Source organism: Elephantulus edwardii, unplaced genomic scaffold (genome assembly GCF_000299155.1).
Source record: "Elephantulus edwardii isolate Elephantulus edwardi_28Jun2011 unplaced genomic scaffold, EleEdw1.0 scaffold00025, whole genome shotgun sequence".
NCBI lineage: Eukaryota > Metazoa > Chordata > Mammalia > Macroscelidea > Macroscelididae > Elephantulus > Elephantulus edwardii.
In genome coordinates, this window is record NW_006399775.1 from 18,260,390 (window position 1) to 18,287,182 (window position 26,793).

General features: G+C 38.9%; 1 protein-coding gene and 1 pseudogene across 1 annotated transcript in view; one reads left to right on the forward strand and one right to left on the reverse strand.

Annotated features, from left to right (window-relative positions):
* The window catches only part of NARS2 (asparaginyl-tRNA synthetase 2, mitochondrial (putative)), a 182,351-nt gene that overhangs the window by 10,381 nt on the left and 145,177 nt on the right, over positions 1-26,793 (reverse strand). Inside the window, exons 8-11 of the mRNA XM_006882893.1 lie at positions 24,114-24,212; positions 23,967-24,004; positions 20,521-20,587; positions 18,672-18,809 (exon numbers count right to left, since the gene is read on the reverse strand). Of these exons, the coding sequence (XP_006882955.1) occupies positions 18,672-18,809; positions 20,521-20,587; positions 23,967-24,004; positions 24,114-24,212 (342 nt within the window). The remainder of the gene's footprint in view (positions 1-18,671; positions 18,810-20,520; positions 20,588-23,966; positions 24,005-24,113; positions 24,213-26,793) is intronic.
* Positions 8,987-9,355, forward strand: LOC102865211 (annotated as a pseudogene).

Below are 26,793 nucleotides of genomic sequence, written 5' to 3' on the forward strand. Positions count from 1 at the left end.
TTTACCACTCTGATTTTCTTACCTAACATTATCTAATAAGTAATTTTCCTACGTCTATAAATTACTCCACACGCTTAATGGCTACACTGTTTTGACTGTTTAGGTGTATCATAGTTTATTTTGGTGCTTTCTTTTTGTTGGAAATTATGTGTGTATTTCTTTAAATTTTATTATTATTGTTTTGTGTGTGTGTGTGCACCATCAAATCAGATCTAATTGGTACAGGAGGAGATTGTCCCTCCTTCTCCAGCAGAGCATCTGGTAGATTAGAACCATGTACGTCTGGGATTGCAGTGCAGCTTCTTGCTACTAGGCTGCCAGAGCTCCCTTATATTTTTTTTTTTTCATTCTTATAATTGATATGGTAAAGAAGATGTTATAGAAATTTTTCTTTATTTTGTAGTATTTTGTTACTAATACCAAAGCCACGACTACTGAGTTCATTCTTACCCATAATACCTCTACAGGGTTTCTAAGTAACTCTCTATGGGAGGAGCCTGTCCATCTTTCTCCCAAAGGGCAGGTTATAGGTTCAGATTAATGACTTAGTAGCACAAGACATAACTCTCTTCACTACATGGCTTGTTAGGACATGTAACATATGATGCTGATTATTAATCAAAGAAGTATGACTTAAAACAAGATACTATTATTTTACAGTTACCAAGTGGAAAAGAACAGAACATATGATAAATACTATAGATAAGAGAACGGAAAGTCATTATTCTTTGTATACTTGGTACAACCTTCCTGGCTAGCAATTTTACATGTCATCAAAAGCTTTAAAAAAGCAATTTGCTTTGATTGAGCACCAGCAATCTGAGGAACTATTCCTGATGAAAAAATGAGAGAAGTAAAAATATTAACACACAAAATACTTATTATAGCATAACTCAGTAAAAAAATAAAAAGTAATCAACAGATGACTGTTAGATTAATTTTAGACCTAGATAGAGAACAGTGACAGATACAAAATGAAATGGTAATTGTGTTGTCACTGTAATAAGATTATGGATTCTAAAAAACTGATTTCTTAATTACATATAATTGCATATATTTTTAACAATAACAATGAAATAAAATGGAAAAAAAAAAAACCAACAAAAAAAACCAAAAAACAAAACCCAAAACAAAAACAACACAAAAAACCCAAAAACCAAACAAACCTGCTTTCTTCTTCTTTCATTTCTGTATTATTGTTGTTGTTGTTGTTGTTATGTGCTGTCAAGTTGCTTGTGACTCATAGTGGCCCTATGTACAACAGCCCTAAACTCTGCTCTGTCCTGTGCCAATTGCACTGTCTCCGACACTCCCATCCCGATTATCCTAGTCACTGTATGTCATCTCTACCTCACAGAGGGCCTTCCCCTCCTGCACCGTCCCTCCACCCTCCGAAGCATGATGTCCCTCTCCAAGGACCGGTCTCTCCTCACAACATGTCCAAAGTATGTTAGACGGAGCCTCAGAATCCTTGCCTCCAAGGAGCCACCCGGTTTAACCCTTTCCAGGACAAATCTGTTTTCCTAGCAGTCCATGGTATTCTCAATACTCTTCTCCAGCACCACAGCTCAAAGGCATCCATTCTCCTTCTATCCTCTTTGGTCATTGTCTAACTCTCTGATGCATAACAAGTGATTGTGAAGACCATGGCCTGTATCAAATGCACCTTAGTCTCCAGAGAGACACCACTGCTCTTCAGTACTTTGGAGAGGTCCCTAACAGCAGACTTTCCCATGGCAATGCGCCTTTTAATTTCCTGGCTACTGGTGCCAAGAGTGTTGACTGTGGAGTTAAGCAAACTAAAGCTGTGTACAATCTCAATCTCTTCACCATCCATTGTGATGCTGCCAATTGGTCCACTGGTGAGAATCTTTGTCTTCTTGACATTGAGCCTCAATCCATATTGGAGGCTGCAGTCCTTGACACTCTGCAGCAAGCGCTTCAGGTCCTCTTCAGTTTCAGCAAGCAGGGTTGTGTCATCTGCATAATGCAGATTTTTGTTTTCTTCCTATCCTGATACATTTCTCCTCATAGAGCTCAGCCTCCCGGATAATCTGTTCTGTCTATAGGTTGAAAAGGTATGGAGATAGGATGCATCCCTGGCGTATGCCCTTTCCAATTTTGAACCATGCAGTGTTCCCTTGCTCTGTTCTGAAATCTTTTTTTGTAAAAGTTTTTTTTAAATTATTATTATTTGTGTGTATGTGTACCATCAAATTAGATTTGACTGGTACAGGAGGAGATTGTTCCTCCTTCTCCAGCAAAGCATCTGGTGGATTTGAACTGCTCACCTCTGGGATTGCAGTGCAGCTTCTTGCCACTAGGCAACCAGAGCTCACTATGTTATTTTTTTAAGAAAATATTTTCCTTTCCACAGGAAAACAATAAAAACGAAATAAAGCAGAAATAGTACATTAATATGTTAATTTGTATTTCTTCATTTGCTACTGATACGTATTGCTTTGTGACTTATTGGGGGGGGGTCAAGTGGATGCTAATTTTTAAGTCCAAATCAAAAGGTACAAAATCAGAGAAAGATTCAAGGCAATTTGTATAAAACTAGAAATGCACAAGACACACATATTAATCTTTAAACAAATCATATTGTAGTTGTTAACTGTCATCGAGTTGAGCACAACTCATTGCGACCCTATGAACAAAAGGCCAGGCCTTTCTATAACTATCGTCATTTATCAGAGTACATAGAGTTTCCAGAGGCATGTAGTTTAGGAGGTGGATGCCACCCCTGCTTATTATATTAACAAATTTCATTTCACACTTCACTTTACTACTAATCCATTTTCCAGTTTTTATTTTATAAGCTTTCACTGAGATATGGTTTACAAATAATTTTGACTAATAAAAGACAATGAAAAAATGTACACTAAATGCTGTATGTTGTTGTTAGGTGCCGCTGAGTCAAGCAGGACTCACAGCAACCCTATGAACTGTAGGAAGCCATCCTGAGTAGATCTTAGCTTTGCTACAGATAACACTTCAGACATGCAGCCGCCACCCCACCATCTCTGGTTACGCCTACCTCTTTACCTGTAAATCAACAAGTTGGGGCATGCCCCTCCCTCTCTATTGTACACTGATAGCCTAGGGCTGGGTTCCCTGGCAGCCAGGCCTCCTCAGCTGCCTATTTATTGCCGAATTCTTTGAATAAACTTTGAGGCTTGATAGGAGAACTTTGTCTCTCGCGTCCCTGCCCCTTTCCCCCTTTCAATCCGCACAGGCCCCACTCTAGAACACGTGTGAACCCGCAGGGCGGTTTCAGATGGCGGTTTCAATGAACAAAAGATCTGAACCCTGTACTATCCTGCATCATCCTCACACTTCCCGACACACAAGTGACCGCTGCAGCAGTCACTGTATCAGTTCCCCTGGTTGAAGGTCTTCCTCTCCTTTGCCAACCTTGTAGCCTTCCTAACATCATGTCCTTCTCCAAAGAATAGCACCTCCTAGCAACATGTCCAAAGTATATGAGGTGAAGCCTCATCATTCTTGTCTGTTGCTCTCCTCCAACTGTGATAACCCTAAATGTTTTCATACATTTCCTGGACAAATGTCCTCTGGGGGTGGGTGGAGGGGAATCAGTCTTCATTAAGAATCACTGCTTTTAAACAAGAAGAAAAGAAAAAAAAAACTCACTGCTTTACAAGAATGAATTTGGCATTTTCTCCTTTTTCACTCATAGCACACATTCATCCTGATGTGCAGTTGATCAAAGCCTCTTTTCCTTTGCTAATCTTGTAGCAGAAGGTGGTTTTGGTGGATTAGTGGTTACAAGCTGCATTGCAATTCCAAAGCCGCAGGGTCCACCAGATACTCCACAGGGGAAGGACAGGCAATCTCCTAATTAGATAAAATGCCTCTGAAAACCTGCTGGAGGATCAGCTATGGGTCATTTCCAACACAATGGCAAACTTTAACTTTAGTAAGTAGTAGCTACTTAAAAGCTTGTGTGCCACCAGCTAAGGCACAACTATTAGTCTCTCCCTGCCTAGAACAAAGAAGAAAAACTAAGAAACACAGAAACAACTAGGTCAGTGTATTAATGGACCATTTCAACCTCAACTTCAATTGACTCAGAGACCAGAAGAACTAGATGGTACCTTGCTATCACAGCTGACCAATCTAAGAGATTCCAGTAGAGGTTCTGGACAGAGGAGGCAAAATATGTAGAACAAAATGAAAAAATATAAAAATAGCCAGGCTTACTCGTATGATAGAGACTAGTGGAACCTAGATTATGGCCATCTTTCAAAATTGAAACAAGTTTAACCCCTGTGGCTCAACTTTCAGCTAAACAGTAAGATGGAAATAACATTATGAAGGTACCAACTTCCTATGACAATAGACCATCTAAGAACAAAAGGCCAGCATTCGTCCTGAAGCCAGGTAGGGGTAGGACAGAAAGATTACTGGAAATGAGAATTACAGGACTGCTACTGTTAAGTGCTACTGAGCTGTCTAAGACACATTGTGACCTTATCAACAATGGATCCTACCCCTGCCCTATCCAGTGCCATCCTCATCATCTCTGATATAACTGAACCCACTAATACAGCTGTCATTGTGTCAATCCATCTTGCTGAGGGTCCTCAACTTCACTGACCCTCTACTTTTCCAAGCATGATTCCTTTCTCCAGGGTCTCTCTTAACAATGTACCTGTAGTATAAGAGACAAAGATTCACCACCCTTGCCTCTAAGGAGTACTATGGTTGCACTTTGTCCAAGTCACATTTGCTTCACTTTTTTGGCAGCCCACGGGATATTTAGTACTCCTCTCCAACACAACTCCAAGTCATTCATTCTTCTCTCTTGCTTAGTTACTGTCCAACTTTCAGATGCATAACAAGTAATCAGAAAGATCATGCCATGGATCAGGTGATCCAGAGTTTTTAAGTTATTGCTTGTCAGTACTATGAAGAGGTTCGACAGCAGATTTTCCAAGTCCAACATGCTTTTGATTTTCTGACTGCTAATACCAAGGACGTTAATCCAAGCAAAATGAAATTGTTGACCACTTCAATCTTTTTAACATTTACCATGAGGCTGTCTCTTGGTCCAGTGTGAGGATTTTTGTTTCCTTAGTGTACAGATGAAATCTATATTGAAAGCTGTAGTTCTGTAGCACACGTTTAAAGTACTCTTCATTTTCTGCAAGCTAGACCATGGCACCTGAATAACACAGGTTTTTTAAATGAGTCTTCCTCCAATTCTAATGCTACGTTCTTCTTCATCTCGTTCAGCTTCTCCAACAATCTGATCAGCATACAGATTTGTTGGTGTGCAGAGAATTACAGGGTAGAAGTAAGCAAAGTACACTTACATGGTTGTTGTTGTTATGTGCCATCGAGTAGCTTGCGACTCATAGCAAACCTATGTACAACCAGCCCTAAACCCTGCTCTAGCCTGTGTCAATGGCACTGCCTCTGACACACCCATCCCGATTACCCCAGTCACGGAATCAATCCACCTCACAGAGGGTCTTCGCTGGCCCTCCACCCTCCCAAGCATGATGTCCCTCTCCAAGGACCTGTCCCTCCTTACAACATGTCCAAAGTATGTCAGAATCCTTGCCTCCAAGGAGCAGCCTGGTTTAACCTTCTCCAGGATGAATCTGTTTGTTTTCTTGGCAATCCATGTTATAGTCAATACTCTTCTCCAGCACCACAGCTCAAAGGCATCAATTCTCCTTCTATCCTCCCTAGTCACTGTCCAACTCTCTGAAGCATAACAAGTGATTGCAAAGACCACAGCCTATATCAGACGCACCTTAGTCTCCAGAGTGACACCATTGCTCTTCAGTACCCTGGAGAGGTCCCTAACAGCAGACTTTCCCGCAATATGTTTTTTGATTTCCTGGCTGCTGGTGCCAAGAGTGTTGACTGTGGAACCAAGCAGACTAAAGCTGTTAACAATCTCAATCTCTTGACCATCCATCCTGATGTAGGTATTGTAATTAATGTTATGAAACAAAATATGTATGGAAGATTTAATGCAAAACTATTTTTGTAAATGTTCACTCAGATTGTAATAAAAAATTAAGTAAATAAAAAGATGACACCTGTCAGCACCCAAATTAAAAATGTGGAAGAAATCATACATTTCTTCTCTTGGAGAAGTAATGATACAAACTTGATTGGGTGTTGAATTTTTCAACTCACTAGTGAATAGTTTGAGAGTAAACAGGCTGGAAACTAGCAAGTTACCTAGTACTGATACACTACCATTAGCATAATTAGTATTTATGGGCAGGCAGACTCATGGTTTATAGGGGGTTGCAGCTGGATTAAAAAGTAGAGAAGGGATTAATTCTAATCAGGGAAAATGAGGAAGTCATGGTATATTAGATTTAATCATAAACATAGTATTGTTGTTTGGTACCGTCAAGTATGACTAGAAGCAACCCTATGGACAAATAATCTGAAACCTGTCCTATTCTGTGCCATCTTCACACTTCCTGACACATTAGAGTCCATTGTGGTAGTCACAGTGTCAATCCACCTGATTGAGGATACTCACCTCCTTCCTTGACCCTCCACCATTCCAAGCATCATGTCACTCTCTAAGGAATATTCCTTCCTTAGCTACATGCCTGAAGTATGTGAGGCAAAGCCTCATTATTCTGGCCTCCAAGGAGCATTCCAGCTGCACCCTTTTCAGTACATATTTGTTTGTTCTTTTGGCAGTCGCAAGATGTTCAATGCTCTTCTACACCACAGCTCAAAGGCAATTCTTCTGTCTTCCATATTCATTGTGCTGGTCTCAGATGCATAGCAAGTGATCAGAAAGACTATGGCCTGAATTAGACTCACGTTAGTCCTCAAACTGCCATCATTGCTTCTCAGTAATATAAAGAGGTCCTTAACGTCAGACTTTCCAAGTGCAATATGTCTCCTGATTTCCTGACTGCTGGTACCAAAGCTGTTAACTGTGGATCCAAGAAAGAAGTTGTTGATAGTTTTAGTATCCTCCATCGATCATGATACTGCCTATCAGTCCAGTGGTAAAAATCTTTATTTTCCCATGTTTTTGCAACAGGCCCAAGAATGTCAGATGAAGCTTCAGGACAAACTTGTTTGTTCTCCTAGCAGCCCATAGTATATTCAATGCTCTTCTCCAACACCACAGCTCAAAGGCATCAATTCTCCTATCATCCCTAGCCATTGCCCAGCTTTCAGATGCATAGCAAGTAATTACAAAGACCATAGTCTGTATCAGGCACACCTTAGTCTCCAAACTGACATCATTGCTCTTCAGTACTCTGGAGAGGTTTCTGACAGCAGACTTTCCCTACGCAATTTGTCTTTTAATTTCTTGGCTGCTGGTACCAAGAGTGTTTGTTGATTGTAAAGCCAAACAAACTAAAGCTGTTAACAATCTCAATCTTTTTACCATCTATCATGATGCTGTCCATAGACCCAGTGGTGAGAATCTTTGTTTTCTTGATGTTGAGCTTCAATCCATATTGAAGGCTGCAATCTTTGATCCTTTGCAACAAGTGCTTCAAGTCCTCCTCAATTTCAGCAAGCAAAGTTGTGTGATAGGCATACAGCAGATTACTGATGAGTCTTCCTCTGATCCTGATGTCACCTTGCTCCTCATAAAAATTTAAGGCCTCTCAAGTAACTTGCTCACCATACAAATTGAATAGGTATGGAGGGACTTACAGCATGACAAAATATTAAAAATCACTAGGAAAAAAATATAAAGTACTATGAATAATTGATGAGTCCCCCTCCAATCCTGATGCCACACTCTTCTTGATAGAGTCCAGCTTCTCGGGTAATTTGCTCAGCATATAGATTGAGAAGGCAAGGAGACAGAATACATCCTGATACACCCTCTTTCTAATTCCAAACCACACAGTGCTCCCCTGCTCCATTTGCACAAGAGCCTCCAGGTCCAGGTATAGATTTCTCATGAGTACAATCAAGAGCTCTGGGATACTCATGCTTCTCAATGTTAGCCTCAACTTGTCATGATCCACACAGTCAAATGCCTTTGCATAGTCAATAAAGCACAAATATACATTCTTCTGGTATTCTTTACTTTCAGCCAGGAGGAACACCCATCAATAACCTGTGTTATGCAGATGATACAACCTTGCTTGCTTAAAGTGAGGAGGATTTGAAGTACTTGTTGCAGAAGATCAAGGAAAGCAGCCTTCACTATGGATTGCATCTCAATATCAAGAAAACAAAGATTCTTACCACTGGACCAACAGGCCATGTCACGATGGAGAGGAGAGTGAAACCATCAGCAGCTTCATCTTGCTTGGATTAACAATTAACACCCTTGGTATCAACAGTCAGGAAATAAGGAGATGCACTGCAATGGAAAAATGTGCAGTTAGGGACTTTTCCAAATTATTGAGTAGTAATGTCAGTTTGAGGACTAAGGTGCATCTGATTCATGCCATGGTGTTTCCGATTACTAGCTATGCATCAGAGCCCTGGACACAATTAATAAGGATGACAGAAAAATAATTGATGCCTTTGAGCTATGGTGTGGAGAAGAGCACTGCACATTCCATGGATGGTCAAGAGAATGAATAGATATATGTCTTGGAGAGGGTGCAGCCAGAGTGCTCTTTGGCGGTAACAATGATAAGGCTTCGCTTAACATACTGAGGTGCTATTCCTTAGAGAGGGACAGGATGTTGGGAAGGGTGGAGGGTTGGTGAAGGAGAGGAAATCCTGAACCAGGAGGGATGACAGGATGACTGCTGCAATGGACTCTTGTGTGTCAGGAACTGTGAGGATGGCACAGGACAGGATGGGTTTCAGATTTTAAATTTTTTTTTTTTTATATTTTAATAAAAGTTTATACAGAACTTGAATTTCCATTAATTCATTGTAGCACATTTTCCTCCGTGCCCCTCCCCAGTTCCTTTTCCTCTTTGAAAAAAAATTCTTTCGCTCTTTTCTCTTGGGCTTGGATCAGGCGACAGCAAGGTTCTATCGCTCAGCCATGGCCAAAATCAAGGCTCGGGACCTTCGCAGAAAGAAGGAGGAGCTGTTAAAACAGCTGGGCGATCTGAAGGTGGAGCTTTCCCAGCTGTGCGTTGCCAAAGTGACAGGCGGTGCGGCTTCTAAGCTCTCCAAAATCCGAGTTGTCCGAAAATCCATTGCCCGTGTTCTCACTATTATTAACCAGACTCAGAAGGAGAACTTCAGAAAATACTATAAGGGCAAGAAGTACAAACCCCTGGATCTGCGGCCCAAGAAAACACGTGCCATGCGCCGAAGGTTCAACAAGCATGAGGAGAATCTGAAGACCAAGAAGCAGCATCGAAAAGAGCGCCTGTACCCACTGTGGACATATGCAGTCAAGGCCTGAACTTAAATAAATAAAACACAAAACTAAAAAAAAAAAAAAAAATTCTTTCATTGTTGTCAATCCACCCCTCTTCCCAGTCCACTTCACTATGCAGCTCTTATTCTGGTCATGAAAAGAATACCTAACCATATATTCCTTTCAAGTAGTTCTATTCTTCACCTGTTTCAATGCAGTGTACATCATTTATCCCCTCTTTTCTTAGTTTCCTCCCAACCCCCATGTCAGTTCTGTTTTATAACACAGGCATTATGCAGTATTTGTCCTTTTGTCACTCAGCACAATGTCCTCCAGGGTCACCCATTTTGTATAATATTTCATTTCATGAGTTCCTTATTTTCCAAGGCTTTATAGTATTCCATTGTGTGACTGTACCACAGCTTCTCTGTTTGTTTGTTGATGGGCACTTGGATTGTGTCTATCTCTTTGCTATTGCGAACAAAGCAGCAATAAACATAGGTATGCATATATCTGTTTGGGTGGCAGTTCTGATACTTCTTTAGGGTATATTCCTAGTTGTTGAATTGCTGGGTCAAATAGTATTTAGATTTCCAACTTTTTGAGAAAGAGCCATACAGCCTTCCATAGTGGTTGCACCACTTTAAACTCCCAACAGTGAATAAAGGTTCCAGTTTCTCCACAACCTTGCTCTCCAACATTTGTTGTTTGCTGTTCTGTTGAATTTTGCTATTCTTACTGGGGTGAGGTGTTATCTCATACTGGTTTTGAGGATTTCAGATCTTTTGTTCATAGGGCTGCTATGAGTCATACTCAACTCAATGGCACCTGACAACAACAAGCAACAACAACTATGAATAATCATCCAGACCACTGTAACAATCCAAAGTACAGGTAATGAGTGACCACCTAAGGTCCTTCTGGCCCATTCCAGTGTACTTGGAGAGTCAAAAGGCCAAAAGCTACTGTGAGTTCCCGTTATCTGCTCTGTCAATTCTTCCACGTTAGGTGCTTCAAACAGCTGCACTCTTTAGGGTGTGTCTCAAGCCATTTAGAGTACATTATCTTTGCCTTGGGGGTGGAGGCGTAGGTGGGTAAAATTGTAAGCTTTTGGATTCCCCTTTAGGAAATGTTATATACCACCTACTTGAAGCTGAGACATAGTTGACCTCATGGCTGTTAGAGGCAATAAATCCAATGGGACGACAGTGCTCATCTTTCTCCCATGGGGCATGGCTTAGAGGTGGCAGTGCAATTCCTTACCACTAAGTCACCAGAACTCCCTTTTAGGGAAAGTATCTTCATGTTTTTAAGTTTGATGACCCAAAGCAAATTTATTAATTCACTCTTGCTTATAATTTTCATATGCCATTGTTTCTGAGTAATATGATTGATAGGTAACAATACCTATAATGCCTATAGGAACTACCAGTAAAATTTCACTTATCATAGCCCCAAATCACTTAATATCTTGAAATTGTAGTCTTTCTGAATGAATAATAGTCTGTTCTTCATGGAAAAAGATAAGAGTTTATTAAAGAGAAAGGAAAATAGAAGTAGCAGATCTGTAGGTTTGATGACTATTGGGAATATTAATCTAAATAACGGACAAGAACTAAGAGATACAGCTATTATTAGGGAATTCATCTGTTGCAAAGCAAAATACCCTCTTAATAGAAAGTAAAGCAAATGTGAGCACTTTGGGACACTTGAGGTAAGCAAAAAAAAAAAAAAAAGAAAAGTTGTGCTATCTTTTCTCTCTCCTATGTAGAGAATAATTAGGTGACGGATGATCTTGCCCTCTTCTCCCTAACTTCCTTATCCTTAAACAAATCTGTTCCATTTTAGGCACATCTTCTCAGCCTGGATCCTTTCTGCCACATCTTCCTCCACAGTGTATGAAATCTGCTAAGTCACACAGCTGCAGTGGCCTGCTGTCTGGAAATAGTCTGTGTTGGTATTCAAGCTGAACAAACCCTTGTCTCTATTTATGACACTCCCTCCTGACTCCTGCTCTTTGATTACAATCAATGTACTTAAAATAAAACTCAAAACTTGGAATTAAAAAAAACCCCACTGCATAGGAACAAGACTTTACATAAACTAACTTCAAAGACAGGGAAAAGTTTAATGTCCTTCTACTACCAATCTTCTTATCTATCTCAATATTTCAAAATATTGGTGAAAAAACATAACGCCTCCTTACTTTCTCTCAGGCTGCTATTGGCAATGGAGCAACATCACACACTATTATTAAAAGAAAAAGAATGTTCCACAAATCATAGGAAACATGTTTGTGGTTTTAGCCTCTTTGAGCTTTTGATCTAAATGCTGATACAGATAGTATTTTGCACCTGAAAACAACTAAGACATGGCAAGGAAAATAGAGCCTTCCAGAAATGATAGTGAGAAAGCTCCCTACAGCAATAGCTGAAAATGGACTTCAAACAGCAACCTGGCTTTACTATTTCTACTGCAAGAAAAAGGAAAAAAGTTCTACCTTTTGAAATTATTTTACTGGCTTTAAAGGAATAGAATCTTCACATTGTCTCAAAACATAAGTTCTCACTCCCTCAAGGCCAGGGCAGATTTACTACATTTCCTTGGTACCAGGAGCCACACAAAGGTTCAAATGAGTTCCTTGGCTTTAGTGAGAAAGACTTTTTTTTTAAAAATTATTATGTTAATGTAAGTTTACAGAGACTTTGGATTTCTATCCATTAATTGTTGCACACTTTCCTCCCTGCCCTCCCATTCCCCAGAGTTCGCTTATCTCTTTGAAAAGTAAAACAAAAATTTCATTGTTATACAATGCCCCCAGCTCTCAGTCCACTCCACTACTCAGTCTTCATTCTGGAGTCCTGTAATGACAATAATACCTAACCATATATTCCTCCTAAGCAGTTCTCTCCTGCATCTGTTTCAATGCAGTTTACATTATTTATCTCCTCATACTTTCCCCCCAACCCCGGTGACAGTCTGCTTTACAAGAGTGGCACTATGCATTTTTTTATCCTTTTGTGACTGAGACCTTTCACTCAGCATAATGTCCTCCAGGGTCACTCAATTTGTATAATATTTCATGAGTTCCTTGTTTTTCAATGCAGCATAGTATTCCATTGTGTGAATATACCAGAGCTACTCTATCCATTTGTTTGTTTATGGGCACTTGGGTTGTTTCCAACTCTTTGCTATTGTGAACAAAGTTGCAATAAACATGGGTGAGCATGTATCTGTTTGGGTAGCAGTTCTGATTTCTTTCGGGTATTTTCTCAGTAGTGGAATTGCTGGGTCAAATGGTATTTCTATTTGCAATTTTTTGAGAAAGAGTCATACATCTTCCATAGTGGTTGCACCATTTTTACTCCCACCAAGAGTGAAGAAGGATTCCAGTTTCTCCAGAACCTTGCCAGTATTTATTGTTTGCTATTCTTACTGGGGTGAGATGATATTTCATAGTTGTTTTGATTTGCATCTCTCTTAGGGCTAAGAATTGTGAACATTTCTTCATGTGTTTGTTCACCATCTGAATGTCTTCTCTGGTGAAATGTCTGTTCATATCCTGTGCCCATTTTTCAATTGGGTTGTTTATCTTGTTGTGGTGTTTGAGTATTTTTTATAAATTCTTGATATAAGTCCCTCATCAGACATGTCATTACCAATATTTTTTCCCAGTCTGTGACTTTTGGAGAAGTTTTGGATGTGCACAGGGATTTTAACCTTAGAAGGTCCCATTCATCTATTTTATTTTTATTATTTTTTATTATTTTGTGTGTGTGTACCGTCAAATCAGATCTGACTGGTACAGGAGGATATTGCGCCTCCTTTTCCGGCAGAGCATCTGGTGGATTCGAACCGTGTTCCTCTGGGATTGCAGTGCAGCTTCTTGCCACTAGGCCACCAGAGTACCGTCTCCTGGTTGTAGGTTTTCAGGACGCTTGGAAAATTGTTTATGTTGTAGATTAGGACTTCTAGAGTTCTTCCAGGCTTTTCTCTAATAAAGTTTACAGTTGTTGGTTTTAGTACCAGGTCCTTGGTCCACTTTGAGTTCATTTTTGTGTATGGAGTGAGGTGTGGATCTTGCTTGAGTTTTCTGCAGACAGTTTTCCAATTTTGCCAACACCATTTGTTAAAAAGGCTGTTGTTTCCCCATTTAACTAATTTCAACTCCTTAACAAAAAATCAGTTGACCATAAGTAGATGGGCTGATTTCTGGGTTCTCAATTCTATTCCACTGATCTGTATGTCTGTCATTGTACCAGTGCCACGCTGTCCTGACCAACCACAGCAGTGCAGTAGGATTTGAAATCAGGGAATGAGATGTCTCCCACCTTGTTTCTCTTTTTAAGGAGTTCTTTGCTTATTCGGGGCCTTTTTCCATTCCAAATGAAATTGGAGAATGCCGAGAAAGACATTTCTATAAACACTTCTTTTCTAACAAATAGACATTGGGGAATCATCTTTGATTCCCCTTTCTTCATGATCTATATCCAGTTTATGACACTCAAAACTAAAAAACAAAATAGCAAAAACCCACAAAAAACCAAAACCACCAAACACCAATAATCACTGCTACCGAGTTGAACCACCTCATAGCTTACCCTCCAGCAGGTTTTCGGAGACTGTAAATTGTGTGCATGGAAGACTGTCCATTTTCTCCTGCACTGCTGGTGGATTTGAACCATCAGAGAAGCATGACCTTTGGGTTAGCAGGGTAATTCCCTACAGATTATAAGCTCCCTGTTTATTACACAGGCTCTCATTATTCTGGCAATATTTCTAAGTTTTATCTTTCACTTCATTTGTTTAGTTGAAGATCTCACCTCTCCATTTCCATAGTATACATAAGAATCCTATCCTTCTTGTTTTAACTCTCTCTTTTCCTAATGTATTCTTGGATACAACTTGTCAGGTTAATAATTTTTAACTTGTCATCACATTATAAAAATCAGTGGCTTGCTACTACTTACCGGATCAAACTTGTGCAATCTGTAGTATTCTAAGCTTGCCATAATTCATTCTCATCTGGATGGCCATCTTTATCTCCCAATAACTCCTCATTCTCTAATATGTGTATTATGTTGTTGTTGTTATGTGCCATTGAGTCACGTGCGACTCATAGCGACCCTATGTACAAGAGCCCTAAACTCTGCTCTATCCTGTGCCAACCTTACTGTTTCTGTCCCATTAACTCAATCACTGAATAGATCCAACTCATCAAGGGTCATCTTCTCTTGTGCTGTCTCTCCATCCTCCCAAACATGATGTCCCTAAGGAGTGGTCCCTCCTTGCAACAGGCCCAAGGTATATCAGATGACACTTCTGAATGCTTGCCTCTAAGGAATAGTCTGAATTCACCCTCTCCAGGACAAATCTGTTCTCCTGGCAGTCCATAGTATATTCAACACTCTTCTCCAGCACCACAGCTCAAAGGCATCAATTCTCTTTCTGCCATCCCTAGTCACTGTATAGCTCTCTGATACATAGCATGCAATTGTGAAGACAATGGCCTGGATCAGGCAGCCTGACGTCATTGCTCTTCAGTACTCTGGAGAGGTCCCTGACAGCTAACTTTCCCAATGTAATTTGTCTCTTGATTTCCTGACTGCTGGTACCAATAGTAATGATTTTGGGGATAAGCAAACTAAAACAATCTCAATCTATTCACCATCCATTATGATACTGCCAATTGGCGCAGTGGTGAGAATCTTTGTTTTCTTGATGTTCATCTTCAATCCATATTGAAGGTACAATCCTTGACCTTCTGCAGCAAGTGCTAGGTCCTCCTTAGTTTTAGCAAACAGGGTTGTGTCATCTGCATAATGCAGGATATTATAGTGTTTTAATTTTCAGAGTGATTTAATAAACATTAGTTTATCTATAGCCCACAAGATATGAAACATGTTCAAGGATAACACCTCCTTCTAATGTAAAGAGGGATATAAGTATAACCTGAAGAAAATGACAACTCAGGCACAAAAATGGAAACTTGTACTCCAATGTTCATAGCAGAGTTATTCACCATCGCAAGAACATGGAAATAGCCCAAATGTTCAACCATAATAGAACGGATTGAGAAATTATGGTACATTCACATGATGGAATACTATGCAGTACTCAAGAGCAGTGATTTTGTAAATTAATACCTAACTTGGGAGGGACTGGAGAGCGTTATGCTCTGTGAACTAACTCAGTCCCATAAGAACAAATATTGTTGAATGAGTCTGAGGATTCAAGGTGGTGAGAATGGAAGCAGAGGGTGAAGATAGGTGGGGTGTGGTTAATCACAGGATCACACAATTTGATCAGGGTATGTAAGAAATGGGAAAGACATGGTGTGAAAAACATTGTATTTGAAATTTGTAAATAAACCAGTATAAAATATTTTTTAAATAAAGGAGGTACATAAGTAAGTACAGAGTTCTAAGTATCTTCAAAAATATAATACACTCATGAATCCCCCCTCAGATAGAGAAAAAGAATAGCATCCACACATAAAAAGTCCTCCTCCTTTATGAATGGGCCTGTCTCTTCTCTGTTTACTTATTTCATGTCTTTTATATGTCAAAAGAGATTGATGCAGGATATACCCCACACTAATCTTGTCTCATTAACATAATAAAGGCAGCCTTTATACAACAGCTCTGAACCCTGCTCTATCCTGAGCCAAACTCACCTACCCCCATTATCCTAGTCACTGAGTCAATCCGTCTCATCATGGGTCTTCCTCTCTTGTGCTCTCTTTCTACCCTCCCAAGGATAGTGTTCCTCTCCAAGGACTGGTCATGCAACATGCCCAAATTTTGTCAGACAGAGCTTCAGAATCCATGTTTCCAAGAAGCAGCCTATCTTTACCCCCTCCAGGACAAACCTGTTTGTTCTCTTTTTATTAATTTTTTTAAATTTTTTTTTAAAATTTTTGTGTGAGTGTACCGTCAAATCAGATCTGACTGGTACAGGAGGAGATTGTCCCTCCTTTTCCCGGCAGAGCATCTGCTGGATTCGAACCATGTGCCTCTGGGATTGTAGTTGCAGCTCCTTGCCACTAGGCCACCAGAGCTCCCCTCTGTTCTCTTAACAGTCCATGGTATATTTAATACTCTTCTCTAGTACCACAGCTCAAAGGCATCAATCCTCCTTCTATCCTCCCTAGTCACTGTCCAGACTTCTGATGCACAGCACGTAATTACGAAAACCATGGCACGGATTAGGTGCACCTTAGTCTCCAGACTGACATCATTGTTCTTTATTACTCTTGAGAGGTCCCTCACAGCTGACTTTCTCAATACAATTTGTCTTTTAATTTCCTAGCTGCTGGTACCAAGAGTGTTGATTGTGGAGCTAAGCAAAAGGTTAGGATTTATAACAGATATTTGGGGGATACACTATTTAATCTCTAATAAGTTGTTTTCACTGTATTTGAACTTTTCTTGGTAAGTAATATAAACTAGTATATATTTTTTATATGCTTGGGTTATTGAAAAAATAAAACAATATGATCTAAGTGAAAGTGTACGTAACAGACTGGTTTTCCATTTTGTTCACACACATTTTGTTTTATGACAGGAATGATAATCTTCATGTTATAAAAGCACTTTTCCTGCTTCCTCCTTGTGATTCTAGTTTTACTCAACACGTGTCAGATTCATTATGGTGATACATGAAGTTGCAATTTGATGACACACAACAATGACATATATTAGGTTCTCAATGGTAGGTGCTGTTGAATCTCAGACATCTCATCTACTTTAATTCTTCTATATTCTTCTCCCTACCACTCTGACCACAGCTCTCCTCTAAATTCTGCAAAGTTAGTTACAAAACTTAGACTGGATTACAAATCAACCAATCCATTCCAACAGTGACCATCATCTAGCACTTTAAATGGTTTTTTGGAGGAAACTGACTAACATGTCTCCCATGAAGTAGGTGGTGGACACGAACTACTGGCCTTTCCAATCCTTTGGGCACTCCACCACTGCTGCTTATGACAGGTCATGTTGAGTACGACTCATGGTAACCATATAAATAACTGATTTGAACACTGCCCTACCCATGCCATCTTCATAAGGACTGACACACTCAAACCCACTGCTGCAGTCACTGTAGCAACACACCTGGTTGAGGGTATCCCTCTCTTCTGCCGCTTCTCCCCCTTTCCAAGCATCATGCTCCTTTTCAAGGAATAATCTCTCCTAGTAACAGGCCCAAAGCATGTGACATGAAGCGTCATCATCTCTGCCTTCAAGAAGCACTCTGGTTGCACCTTCTCCGAGACATTTCTGTTTGTTCTTTTGGCAGTCCATGGGATTTTCAGCATTCTTTTCCAACATCACAGTTCAAAGGCATCTACTATTCTTTTCAGTCGTCCATAGTAATTGTCCAGCTCTCAAACACATAGCAAGTGACTGAAAAGACCATGGTCTGAATCAGGTGCACCTATGTCTTCAAACTGACATCATTACTCCTCAATAACTTGGAGAGGGTCCTGACTGCGGACTTTGCCAGTGCAATATGTCTCCTGATCTCCTGAATGCTCGTACTAAGTGTACTGAGTGTGGATTCAAGTATGAAGAAGTCATTGACAGTCTCAGTCCTTTCTCTGTCCATTATGTTGTCTATTGGGCCAGTGACAAGGATTTTTGTTTTCTTGATGTTGAGATGCATTCCACCCTGAAAGCTCCAGTGTTTCTCTATTGTGGCATGTGCTTCAAGCCCTCCTCTCTTTCAGCCAGCAAAGCTGTGTCATCTGCATAATGAAGATTATGGACAAGTCTTTCTCTTTCCACCTTCTTTAATGAATGCTTCCTGGATCATCCAATATTCTGCCCATAATATCCTTAAGTATTGAAACTTGAGGCTTGACTCTGTTCTTCAGTTCAATTCAGCTTAAGAAATGCCAAACAAGTTCAGCCCTTTTGGTTTTCTGACTCCAGCTCATGTTTTGCCAAATTGGCTCTTCCTTTGCCTTATCCTGCCACCACTTTAATCTCTTGCCCAGTGTTCTCTCTTGCTGCAGTCTCATGGCCAGTATTTGATAGCAGCTTTGGCATTGCTGTGTAGTAGTCTAGGCCACTTCCTCTCAGTTATTTGAAAAAGAAAACACCTACGCTTGTAGCTGCTACACTAAGGAGGCGGCTTTGGGAAAGAAATGAGGAAGTGTGTTTCTAGAACACTGGGCTCTTCTTTAGGAATGTGTTTATAAAAGTAGAGTTTGAAAAAAAAGCCATCATTTTAAGAGATAAAGGGAAGGAGGGTTATAACTTAAGAAAACACGCCAAAGACAAAATGAAATGAAATCAAAACCCAGACTCGAAGATGACCGTTGTCTAACCCCACTCTTGTCAATGTCTTTTCTTACTGTGCGCTGAGGGCCGTCTTCATTATCCCTCATGTAGAAAGGCTTGAGTGCCATTGGGTAATTAATGACAAAGACTGGGATGTTGCCACAGTGTTTCACCAAGTACTTTTCATGTTCAGTGTGTAGATCAGCACCCCACTGCAGTGAGAGAAAAAAAAAGAATTATCAAATGAGAAGACAGAGCTGAAAAAGCACAATTAGGTACCTGACGCAACCTGCATCAATTTTGAGGGCTTCTTCTCCCTAAGCCTCAGGGAGTGTGGAGCTGTCTGCCTGCTTCCACAGCTGACTAAACTAGGGCGTGATGTGTTAACAAGAACATCCAAGGCTCTGGAAAGATGAAAGCAGAAACTCACAGATAAGCACTCTGCTTTGTTTTCCCCATGCAGGGGGCAACATTTAGCAGATGAATAACATCTGCAAGAAAATAAAGCACATTAAAATTGACCTGAGAATCATGGTTTTCATTAACATTGCCTACAGCTTCTTTCACATTTATTGGTCCTAAGACTCCGGAAATTAAATGATAGAAGATAACATTACTAATAGTGAGTCTATCTTTGGACAGACAGTTCCTCATGAATTTTTTCTTTTAGACTCCAATTCATCAGATACTCTTTAATGAATATTTAATAACATTGTTCACCTATTTATTCAACTAATACCAATGTTCCCATAAAGTCTAGGTACAATGCTAGGTATAAGATACAGTGCTGAGAAAAACAGATAACATCCTTAATTTCGTGAAGTTTCCAGGGTAGGAGGCAAATACTAAAAACAATTATATAAAGAATTGATTGATTAAAAATATAATGAGCAAAAAAAAATATAATGAGCATAGGATGCTATGTAAGCTTAACAGGACTCTATTAACCAGGGTGAGGCTGGTATAAAAGAATAGTCTGCAGTAATGCTACACACTGAATATCCTGTTACTCTTATTTGTCTGGCAATATCTTAATTACAGGGAAGAAATTACTAGAATAGTAATTTGGAGATCTGGGGTCTGGCTCTGCATCTAGCATTCTGCACATGCAAATTCATATACATCTAAGTCATGTGGCTTTTCTGGATCTATATTCTTACCAATAAAATAGAGTTCTTCGGACACTTGGGACAAAAAAAAAAGACTTTCTAAAGCGGTTCACAAATTCAAAGCTTCTTGGAAGCAGGGTAGTGAAGCCTCGTCTTTTTTACTTTGTGAAGACTGCTAGGATAGGCCACTCCTTGGAGAAGGACATCATGCTTGGAAGGGGGAGGGTTGGAGAAGGAGAGGAAAACCCCCAACCAGGTGGACAGCAACAGTGACTGCCACAATGGGCTTGAGTGTGTCAAGACTGTGGCAGGACAGGACAGGGTTCAGATTTATTGTTCATAGCGTCGCTATGAGCCATACCTTGACTTGATGGCACCTAACAACAAAGGAAAACAGAACTCTATTTGATATGCTTCCCACATGTATTTGGCTATAATTTCTTTTACTACTATTACCAAAGACAGAGTCCTGGTGGCACAGTAGTTAAACAGTTTACTGCTAACCAAATACTCTACGGGAGAAAGATGCGCTAGTTCATTTTATGTGTGTAAGGATTAGGGCCTTGGATACCCTGTGGGGCATTTCTACTCTGTCCTTTGGGTCACTACGGTCAATCAACTTGACAAGATTCTGCTTCATATTTATAATTCATTTTAAATCTTAGAAAAGGAGATAAAATATCAGACAAATTTCACTTGCAGATGAGAAAACTACACCTTGCTAATGAAAGCAAGTTATTTTGAAATGATTGTGCAGTGAAGATCAGGGGGGAAACCAAACCTACAAAAGTGAAACCAAAAAACCACCACCCACCTCTGGTGTGAAGGTGAAGTTCTGGGATGCCTGCTTTAAGATTTCCACAGCTTCAGTATAAGACATGCTGGAGGAAAATAGGGTAAAAGTTGAGAAAGGTCAATACACTTTTGGATACTTGGGTTTACTTGGGTTTTTTTAAACTCCCTCTCCTTTTCTTTTAATTCCTTAATGTTTTTATTTTGTTGTGAAGCATATACGCAGCAAGATACACACTAATTCAATAGTTTCTAAAGATATCATTTATTAACATTCCCTTTCTTCCTAAGTTGATCCTCTCTCATTCAGAGTCAATGTCTGCAAGGTTCCAATCGAATCTTTCACTTTTCTGTTGTCAATTTGATCCTATATAGATAGTTCTTAAAAGAGCATAATGCTCATGACAAATATTTTTTACTACTAGAACTATTACTTGGTTTTAAGAAGACATAATAATCCTTGGAATATTTTTGGTGTAACATCTAAAGTTTATCTCAGGACAGTAGTTTCAGGGGAAATATCTATCCTCTGTGGCTCCAGAAAGTCTGGAGCCCATGAGAATAGGAAATTCTGTTCTGCATCCCCTAACTCCCTTTACGCAGGATTCTTCTGTAGAATCTTTGATTAGTAAGACTCGTAGCTAGACACCAATCTGGTTTCATGGGTTATTTTGGTTTTGTCTCAGTGAAAGAGGCAGTTGTTCATGGAGGCAATTAGCCACACTTCCCATACCCTGCTCCTAGTCTTAACTCCTCTTCATCTGTTGCTCTAGGTGCATAGAGATCAGTTGTGCCTTGGACAGTTCCTTGCAAATTTTTAAGACCTTAGGCACTAGACATCAATTAACAGAAGAGAGGTCAATTAATGGGAACATCCCATGAAACCATGATCCCTAGATCTCCAAACAAAGAGACCAACTATCATGAAGTATTCTGTTATATAAACAGCCTCTACAGCTCCTTCTTTTTTGTGGTTGCAAATATGTAACACAACTTTGGCCAATGCAACTTTCTACAAGTGTACAACTTATTTAGTTAAAATAATTGGTGTGTATTCTCTCAATCAGTGTAATTTTCCCACCATTGTTAAAATACACTTATCTTTTTTGTCTTGCCCCCAGAAACTACTAGAAATTTTGGTCTCTATACATTTGCCCTTCCTTATATTTTTATGCAAATGAGTTTATAGAACTAATTTATGTAACTAGCACATTTTACTCAGTATAATCTTTTTTTTAAAAAAAAAAAAAAAAGTTTTGTTCCAGAGAGGAGATGGACCTTCATCCTCAGAAAAGCAATAGAGAGTGAATTACCCAGCATTAGATTGTTAAGCTCCATCCAGAGTCTGCATTACATAAGACTTCATTTCTCCTACTGGTAGAGTAGTATTCCCTTGTACATATGTACCACATTTTGTTTATCTACTTATCTGGTGATGGACATGTAGATTGTCTCTATCTTTTGGCTAATGTGAATATTGCTGCAATGAACACTACTGTACACGTTTCCCTTTGAATATCTGTATCAAATCTTTTGTTAGTGGAATTGCTGGCCATATGGTACTTTTAGCTTAGTTTTGCTTAGTTTTTACAATAGGAACCACCACACTCTTTTCCACAATGGTTGTACCATTTAAAATTCTCACAAGTAGTGGATAAGGGTTCCAGTTTCCACTTACCTTTGCCCCTGTTTGTTAATGTCAAGATTTTTGCTATGGTAGCTTTTGTTTTTTTTTTTAGTCATCTTCAACAAAAAACCCCTACTCATAGCTGACCTTCCAAAGAGGTTTTCAGAAGCAGCAAATTGTAGGGGTGGAGACTGCCCATCTTTCTCCTGTGGAGCAGCTAGTGGATTCAAACCTCCTACCTTTGGGTTGGCAGCACAACTCTTTACCAACTAGGCCAACAGAGATTCTTTTAATCGTCTTAGTGGGAGTGAGATGGTATTGCATTGTGATTTTGATTTAGATCATTCTGAAAACCAATGACATTGAACATAGTTGTTTGGTAGTTCTCTTTGGTGAATGTTATTTAAATCTTCTACTCATTTTATGACTGGGTTGTCTCTGCTATTAAGTTGTAAAAGTTTTACATATATATCTTAGCTATTAGATTCCTTTTTGATATACAGTTTCTAAAGGTATCCTCCCATTTTCTGGTAAAGTTTGTTGATAACAAACATTTGTAATTTGTATGAGGTCCATTTATGTAGTCACTTGCTATTTGTGCTTTTATTATTAGATAAGTCATTACTGTAAGGGAAGGCTAATAGCTTTGCCCTTGGTTGCTATCCTTATAATTTTATGGTTTTTTAATTTTACTACTTGTATCTTTAATCTACACTGAAATTGTGTTTTGTGTATGGCTTGGAGGAACATATCCAGTTTCATTCTCTGTATATACAAATCCAATTTTCCCAGCACTATTTATTGATGAGATTCTTTTCCCCCACAATGAGTGGACCCTGCACTCTTGTCGACTATTTTAGACTCAAAACATCACTGAGATTCACGGTCATAGGGGTTCCCTTACTCTCTATTATGCCAGTGAGCCAGGTCACTTTTGAGGCCCTTCACTATCTCCTCTTTTTCTAATCCCGCACTACTCCTGTACTATTAATTCAAATTTAAAGACTCCTCACTTTTTTTACATGTAACTTCTCTCATACCTGAACTCTCAGTTTGATTAGTCTCCCAAATTTTCCTATTCCTTTTCTCAAACTCAGGTTGAACACTTCAGACTTCTGAGAACATAAGTTTTCTATATTAACTTACAATCAGAAACAGTTTTGAATATCAAACTTATTTTTTATATACACTCTACATACATCTTTAAGACAGCACTACACATACTTATTTTAAATAATTTCTACTGCATATGAAGAGGTTATTTACTTTTCTTTTTCTAAAGCAAGCATGTTTGTTTTTGATAAATATGAAAAAAATTACTTACATTAATGATTAATACAGTTAATAGAATAGACAACCAGTTCAGTGTTAAGTACTAACTGAAAAGGATTATAGTGGCAACATTAATGTATGTGTTAGACTTAAAACACATATTTCTATATTTTATAAAAAATCGTTAAAAGTAACCTTTGAAGACACAATAGTAGGCTTTAGGATGTGAAGATAAAGAAGGGCAGACTAAAAGAGAGAAAAGTCAGGGGCAGACATTACATGTGTATATTTTGTCTGTTTATAATCAAGTCAAATTTTAAAAATTAAAGTTAGTATTAGTTTGAATTGTGGCTACACAGATAATTATTATGTTCATTTGTCTTGCTTTGATTTATTCATAAGTATTTCATAATCAATTATGAGCCAGATGAAGAACTACAAAAATGATTAAAATCACAGCCTTTACCTCACAACTGTCAATGAGGAATTATAAGGTAAAGAGACACACAAACAACATAAAAACTATAATACAGTATGAAAAATAAAAAGCTAAGTCAAATCATACTTACATTAAAAAGTTGCTTTTCAGCATATGTTCTAATCTATCCTTGGTGAGAAAAGAGGAAAACAAAAATTTATTCAACATAATGATATTCATTATATATAATTAATCTATTTCAAGAATAGAAGACTCCTTTATTCACAAAACAAACTACCTTTTGGCCAGGAGCTATGAATTTGTGACAGAGTTCAACATCTTCAGGACAAGATGAGAGAACCTTCACTGTGACAGTCTTGAAGAGCCCCTCCATGACCTATAGAGAAAAGACAGAATTGCTTGACAGGTAAGCAACTTCCTAGGAGAAATTTGTTCACGCCTCTGAAAGCACTGCCTTCCATTTATATAAAACTATAAAACTCTTATGCTTCTTACTTCCTGAATATATTAAAGCACACTGACTTTTTCAGACTTCTTATAAGAGGTATCTCAACTTCTAAGAGGAAGGAAAAAATAAGAAAGCAAAATATTTGAATCTTACATGAATAGTTTCAATATTGGTATTATTGTTGTTGTTATGGGCCATCAAGTCACCTGTGACACATAATGACTCTGTGTACAGGAGCTCCGGAGCCTGTCCTGTTCTGAGCCAGTCTCACGGATTCTGACACATCTACTACCCCCATTGCCCCAGTAACTGTATCAACCCAACACATTGGGATCTTCCTCTCCTGTGCTGTCTGTTCACTCTTCCAAGTAAGATGTCCTCCAAAGACGGGTGTCTCCTGGCCACATACCCAAAAATATCAAATGGAGAGATGGAATGGACCAGTGCTTTTCTAAAGACCACATTATCCTAACCCGAAAAATCAGGATGACAATGGTCCCTAGTTTATAGGATTGTTGTGAGGATGAAATAAAATAAACCACAAATAAGATTTATTGTTGTACATGATTCGGAGAAGCAATTTACAATAATTGTGGTGAAGGCGAAGAGAACTCTGAGAAGTGGTTCAGTTACACTAAATTTAACATGCAGTAACAAACACAAACACTACATGCTGGTTGCCTAGTGCTCCTGACTGCTCTGATTAGGATGACAGAAGGTTCTAGACAGAATAGGAGAAAAAAAAATGTTGAACAAAATTAAAAATCTTAAAATAAAGCAGACTTACAAGTCTGATAAAGACTAGTGGAAGGAACCCCCAACATTATGGTCCTTCAAACTTTATGGACACCCTTCAAAATTGGCAATGAACCCACTACCTCTAAGGACCACGCAGCCATATAACAGACATGTCTGCAAAACAAACAGACCCATAAGGGAACATTACCACATGTAAGACATGTACTCCTCAGAACAATAAATTACACGATGATACCAAAGAGGTAACATTTGCCTACAAACCAAGCTCAGAAGGCAGGAACAGACAAGAAAGACAGACAAAGGATGCCAGGAAGCCAAGGTAGGAGAAACAGAACTGTTACATGGAGGGAATTACAACTGACGCTACAAAAGAGGTTGCCTATAAATTGTTGAATGGAATAGGAATTTATAAATGCTCATCTAAACCACATATGTACATAGGCCACCAAAATGTAGAAAGCAAGCAGCTTTTTGAAAAGATTTTCCTCTTGTCAGAGTAACTTTAAAATAAGCAGTAAGTCATAAACTATATATAAACATATACATTATTGCTTAAGTAAAAAAGTAAAAATAATACAAATATATATCCCATACAAATGAATATGTAAGAATTCAATCTATCAAAGAAGTCTATGACAGCTTGATAGAAATTCTCATAAGAAAAAAAATTATAAAAATGGAATCATCTTCATATTTTTTAATCAGAACTAAAATTTCTAGTCTGAAATCAGTAAGATCATACAAAGTTCAAATCAAAGCCACTGCCATCAAGTTGATTGACTCTGATGAACTGCTCCATAAAGACTGGTCCATAAAGTAAAGGCTGCAAATCTTTATGGAAGTACACTGTCACATCCTTCTCTATGGAAGGGCTAGGTCGTTTTGAATGGCTGAGTTTTCAGTTGACAAACAAGTACTTTTATCTCTGTGCTACCATGACTCTTTCTGAGATCATAAAAGGCTTTGCAAATGCTGTATTCATACAGCTAAAAATATAAAAGTACCACACCACTCAAAACCCAAATGTCCAATGGATTTCAATTTTGGTAACCCTCCATCAAGCCTCTGATGCTATAAATCTTTCTAAGGAACAGTTAGTGGATTTGAATTACCAATATTCTGGTTTGGGTAGAATGCTAAATGATCCAGGAAGGACTGAAAAAAGATGGAAGGAGTACACAGAGTCATTGTATCAGAAAGAATTGGCGAACATAGAAGAATTTAATGAAATAACATATGAGCAAGAGCCTGTGGTGATGAAGGAGGAAGTTCAAGTTGCTCTGAAGGAACTGGCAACAAACAAGCCTCTAGGAGTTGACAGCATACCAACTGACATATTTCAACAAACAGATGCTGCCCTGGATGTGCTCCCTAAGTTGTGCCAAGAAATCTGGAGGAAAGCCAGCTGGCCAGCCGACTAGAAGAGATCAATTTGTTCCCATTCCAAAGAAAGGTGACCCAACAGAGTGCAGAAAGTATCATACAATATCATTAATATTACATGCAAGAAAGATTCTACTGAAAATTATCCAAAAACGATTGGAGCACTATGTCAAAAGAGAACTGCCAGATGTGCAGGCTGGATATAGAAGATGTTGTATTACTAGGGATACTATAGCTAATGTTAGATGGATATTGGCAGAAAGCAAAGAATACCAGAGGAATGTCTATCTGTGCTTCATTGACTATGCAAAGGCTTTAGACAGTGTGGATCACAACAAGCTATGGCTGACTCAGAGAAGAATGGGAA